At 36.1% G+C, this 6,000-nt stretch overlaps 1 protein-coding gene across 1 annotated transcript in view; it reads left to right on the plus strand.

The window, feature by feature from the left end:
- Positions 1 to 5,247, plus strand: part of TMTC2 (transmembrane O-mannosyltransferase targeting cadherins 2) — a 403,012-nt gene extending 397,765 nt beyond the window's left edge. The window contains exon 12 of the mRNA XM_030323323.1: positions 2,605 to 5,247. Within this exon, the coding sequence (XP_030179183.1) occupies positions 2,605 to 2,784 (180 nt within the window). The 3' untranslated portion in view covers positions 2,785 to 5,247. The remainder of the gene's footprint in view (positions 1 to 2,604) is intronic.
- Positions 5,248 to 6,000: the final 753 nt, after the last annotated feature.

Raw genomic sequence — 6,000 nt, forward strand, 5'->3', positions numbered from 1 at the left:
GGTCACAAATCCACAGGGTTTGGATTCAGTAGTTACTCAGGCACACTCACAGGAAATTCTGCTTTCTGTTTCTGAGATGATAGGGAGACAGAAAAGAAGAGGAAAAAGACAATAATGTTGTATTCTCATGTAACCTTAGCAGCAATTCTATGCAGCAAGTAGTGTTATCATTCATTTCTATAAGAAATTGAAGTCTCGAGTGTTCCGTCAACTTGTCCGAGTGCACACATCTCTGGGGCAGAGCTGGCCTGGCACTCAAGCATTGTGACTCTGTAACTTTTGAGTATTTTTAATAATCCCCTTGAGTTGCGATTATAGTTAGGCACAGATACTTTAATAATAAAGTGATTCAAGAAATAACGACTATCCCACTGAGCCATCTGGTTTCTCTCAGCCCCTGTCGCTGGGCCTCTTCTATTTCTGGTTAGCCAGGAATGGTCTCCAACCGTGATTCTCCGTCTCCATTTCCTCTCTTCCCACTCAGGATAGCGGAAGTCTGAACATTTTATCTACTTAGCATCTCTAGTAATTCAGGCTGTGAACACACTTTGCCGTCACTGTAGTAGCTGTTTATTGATAGTTGTGCTGAGCTCCGTGAGGGAATAGAATTGAGAAATGCATCCATGCATCGAACGACTCAAGATAATAATGGGTGGAATGATAACAAAGTTCTGTTAGGAAGACAGAGTAGGTGGTGTTTTAGGTTTCCAGTGTGGACCTTCATTGCACATGTAATTTAGAGCTATGTTTATTTGGCTTGGGGTTTAAAATTAGAAATTGACCATCTGTATTTTTCTTGATAAGTATGGCGTCATCCTGACCAAAAGGTTTTTGAAGGTCAGGAATAGCTTATATTTGCAACATTATTTTTGGAAGAGAAAAGAGGATGTAGACAAGTTTGAAAATAATGCCCTATAGTTGAGGACTTAAGAGAATTTTGCTGTACATCCACAGACATATAGTGTAGCCATTGGAATAAAAATTGTAAAGTATGTATAAAAACATAAAAATGTTTTTATAAAAACATGCATGTGCTATATACCTCAAGCAGATGAAAAGAAGGAAAAGTGAACTTGACATTTGCAAGTCTATTACATACATGTACTGTACCACATTGTTAAATGTCTCATTTTATCTTTCTGACAACATGAAAAAAAGTTGATGTTATTTTGGTATTTCATAAATGAAAGAATTGGGCACAGATATGTTAGGGGACCTCACCAAGGTCACAGTCAGTGGTTGAGCAAGAATTCAAACCCAGACCTCTTAAAGTCCAAATCTGATCATCTCTTTCCAGTTGGTTTATTCTGAGCTATTCAGCCCTGCCCCTAGCACTCTTTTTGGTTCAGAAATAATTGTTTTTACAGTAAAGAGTGGAGTCACATGAATTCAGCTGAAAAAATGCATGCATTTTGTGAAAATACTAAATTGTAAAAATTATTGTGAATTATTTTACACTGCATCACAGAGTTGCCAGGACAATTACTCTGTTGACACCATCTGTAAAATGAAAACACAATCTTAGCATAAACACATTTAGTTTTATCTGATATTTGAAATATGCATTTGTGTAACTGCCAAAATATTAGCTGCTGTATGTTCGCCAGAAAGTTCGAGCAACAAGACAAGAACAGAACTGCCTTTATTTGTAGATAGCAAGCAAAAAAAATTTTTTTTCCCTTTGGGAAGGACTTTTGTTGTTGTCAACCAATATCTCAGAATTTGGGGATGGAGACCCTTGTCTGAAACTAGTGGTACATAGTTTTGTTTGTTTTGTTTTTTAACTTTGCCTTTCATATGATAACTTTGTATTGCAAATATCACATACTATAAAAATTTTTGTGTTTGAGACTCACAACTACCTTTAAAGAAATAATAAAAAACTTTTCTGACAAAGGTTCCATTTTTCTGCACCACATTTTATCTGTTTTGGTATGTTTTTACTTTGCTGTGTTTACAATAAACATTCACCAGGAGAAGTTTAAAAATTTGACTTAAAAATAAGAACTTTGTCTCATTAAACTACTTGGGTTAGATTTGGAAAGGACATTAGTGGTTACATTTGAAATTTTTTTTCAGAGCGTTTACCTTGAAAACATCAGTAAAATTGTACAATTTTTTAACTTACTTACTTACTGTTTGTATAGATGGCCTGGAAGATTGCTAAGGAGAGGAAACAAAGAGTGGGTGGACGTAAATTTGTCAACTTTTCCAACTTAATTTTTTTATTTCTTGACATTGAGTTCACAAAAGAAGATCAATTCTATCTGAAATTGTATGACTTTTAACTGTTTCCTTAGAAAAGTACAGTCTGACTAGGCGACGAGGTTTTCATATGTAACCTATGCCTTCTCATTCAAGAAGAATATTTTCGTAGCTGCCTGCACTATTTAAAGCACAGAGTAAACCAGCTGTTTGAAAACTTTTTGTTGTTGTTGTTATTCCTAGTTATCTTGATCTATTTGTATAAATTGCTAAATTGCTTCCATAAAATGCCTCCAGACATAAGGGAATCATTTGCATAAGTGGATGAAGACTTTTGTCTTCCATGAAGGAAAGCTTGAAACAAGCCTCTTAATCATTTCCCTCCCTCTCTGGTTCCAGTATCCGGCTGCTTTGATGAACCTGGGGGCTATCCTCCATCTCAATGGCCGTCTCCAAAAGGCCGAGGCCAACTACCTGCGGGCACTGCAGCTCAAGCCAGATGATGTCATCACGCAGTCCAATCTCCGCAAACTGTGGAACATTATGGAAAAGCAAGGCTTAAAGACATCCAAGACCTGACACAGGAGGGCAGTACCTCCTCCTCCTCCATATTTTAAAGCTGGCTTCGTTAGTGAACAGAACTTCCCAGCAGTGCTATGACAAGAGCTAGTGTGGACTTCCAAGATGGGGGCAGAGGTCACTGGGGTCACTGCCACGTCTGGGAGTATTCACTCTGCTGTTGGCACAGCCGTTAACACCAAAAAGGGGAACATTGGAAACCTCCTGAAGGACGTAATTGTTACCCATAGAACTATTATTAAACCAGAGCACTTAAAACAGGATCTTACGGCATTGGGGTGGGAGGTGGGCAGGGAGTCTAAGTTACAAATTTTGTTCATTTTTGAAAGCTAATTTAGAAATTATACTGTTCCTTAAACACTGTGAGAGGAAGTCAGAGTGTCCATTCAGCCCTGCTAAACTATTAAGATCAAGTGTTAATAGGGAATAATTAAAGTGTCGTGTGAATCCCAGCGTGCCGGCCGGTTGTCCTGACGCTGCTGTCTTCCCTCTTTGGGACAGCCTGCTTACCAATTTGTGAAACTTAGGGGAAAAAAAAATTTTTTTAAAGTATGTCAAGATCTGTCAGAATCTATAGTTGTTTCCCGACTAGGGCACATAACATTTTATTATTTGGATGTCACAGTCTTCATTTCTTTTAGACAGCATTTGCTTTTCAATGTTCTGAGCTGAGGTAACCATGTTTCACACTGGCATTGCTGGAGAGGTTGGGGAGACCTTTTACATGTCCAGCAGGCAATTTTTATTTTTAATGTCACCAGCATTTCCCCCCAGACTGCCTAGGAGAATTCACTGTATTAATTCTTAGGCTTTTGAAGTAGCTATACCTGGTTAATGCACATGCTTATATAAGGATTAAATCTAAAAGAGCTTAAAAGTGTTCTAATTCCAATAACTAGCCAGCAGCTATTAGACAAAAGGGAAGTTGCTGTGTGCTTCCCAGATGTGGTTAATGGTTAAAAAATCAAGTCTGAACAAAGGAGTGTATAATAATGGTTGCCAGTGATGTTATATTTTGGAAAGAATTGGTATAAAATGCTAATCACTTTCTGATAGGTTCCTAGACAGCAATGCTAATAAGTTTTTAAGGAATTATTTTTTTTTATATTTTGCTCATCCCAAAACACATAAAAAATGAGCTACGGTATAGCATCAGCCTTTGTGTTTTTAGGTCTTCTGCCTTGCGCTTTTCACAGTTAAACTATTTTTTCACTAGCAAACTGGTATTTTATTCCTTTACCTATTAGTAACCACTTCAGTGATCATTACACAAGTAAAAATGAAGTAGAGAAAAACATTTATTGAACATTGTTTTGACTTGCAAACTTTGCTACTAAAAATTAACTTTGCAAAAAAAAAAAACAGTTCACTATCAACTTCATAGAGAAAGTAGCTATACAATACCCTACATATTTATTTATTTATTATTCTACCATAGCAAAATAACAAAACTTGATTCATTAAGTCAGTTCTTTGCAACTGAAAATTAGCTTTTTTCTCCTTTCCTTCAACTTTCATGTATATATATTGGGCAGCAGCCCCACTAAAAGGAAGCTGGACATGCAAATACATCATATTTTGTTTTCTCCATATTTTATATGTTTTACTCTGTATCTGAATAAAGCGGGATAAAGAATTTAAAGTAGTGTTCCTACGGAATTAGTGTTTTTGTAAAAAGGTCAGATGTAGTGAGAGAGGTTTGTTGATGGCATTAGTAAGAAGGCCCTCCTAATAGGTATATTATTTTGTAAACATTTCATCGAAGGGCCAGAAAGTTAAATTATAACTAGATCACTGTGTCTTCAGGATGATATTTAACGTTTAACAACAGCAAACCCGTGGTCAAACCAAAAGTGTGGGTTGAAGTGTATTTTTCATCTTTTAACGCATTGGCAATTGCAAAAAAAAAATAAGTAAATAAATAAGGAATTTAATATAAGGATATAGAGATAAATTCAATGTCTAACAGTTTTATTTATTTAAATAGTTATTGACCTATGATGACTTCCTAGTCTTAACATTTTATGTCTTTTTGTTGTTAATGTTCTTCCTTTCAGACACTTGGTTCTTAATAGGTTCGCTGATTGCACAGTAGAGGCACTTCGAGTTGACCCAGTCCCCAAGTAGCATTAATAATTGGGCCTGTGTCATAAAATGCATGGATGTTTAATAGCAAAATGTCCCTGACACCTTTCACTACAGGGCTGGGCTTAGTAACTGACCAACTTGGGGGGAGGTTGGGATGGGGGGCTATAGAACATGGTCAAAAAATGTCTCCGCTCAGGGATTTATGGTGGATTATTGCAGACAGTGCTAAAAATATAGAGCACAAGACAAGTTTACTAAATTAAAGTTTTATTTTTTGAGAAACTGTTATTTGTATAAATTATCAAGATTTGTAGGCTTTCCTTTTGTAGAAATAATTGTTTTATGTGCCAGAGAATTTCAATTTTGTTTTCAACAATAAAGCATTGATAACAAATATGTTGTATAAGCCTTTTTTAAATCTTCTACAGCAACAGCACTTAACGTTCTCATGGATTTTAACAGAAATTGAAAAAAGTTTTAAAAAGTAGACATAGAAAGTCAAACAGAGACATATCATGGCTAATGTATAATCAATAATAATTAATCATTAATTTTTAATCGTTATAATAATATTAAGGGTTCCCTATAACACCAGATTTGCCACCTTCCAAAAACAGATGGCACAATTTTTGTTTTATTGATGAGCTATAGAAACGGAAATATCCCAAGCATGACTCATTCATAGGTCATTTGGTTAAAATGGCCATATTAGAAGACCTGATACTCAAGTCCTGATCCTAGAGGAAAGCACAACACTATTTTGTTGAGAGACAGGAGTACGACACATTCAGGTATCAGTTATAAGAAAGCATTGGGTTCTAGACAAAATTTGGTAGTCTTGTTAACGTTGTCATTATATAATAACATAATTATATATAGCCTAATTCCTTTATTAGGGATAAAAGTTAGCTACAAAGATTTTACTTTATGTTAAACATCATATGGATGTGCAAGGTTGTATTCCAGCTTTACATAAAAAAGCCAGAGCTCAGAGGTATGAAATTAACTTGTCCACGTCACAAAGCTAGCAAGCAGTAAGCCTGTCCCCGTAGTGTCCTGTGCTCACATGCCCTGTGTCATGTGAGCACTCAGGCTGTGAACCCAAGTCTGGAGACGAGGTTTCTCGTC

The sequence above is a fragment of the Lynx canadensis genome, chromosome B4, assembly GCF_007474595.2.
Source record: "Lynx canadensis isolate LIC74 chromosome B4, mLynCan4.pri.v2, whole genome shotgun sequence".
NCBI lineage: Eukaryota > Metazoa > Chordata > Mammalia > Carnivora > Felidae > Lynx > Lynx canadensis.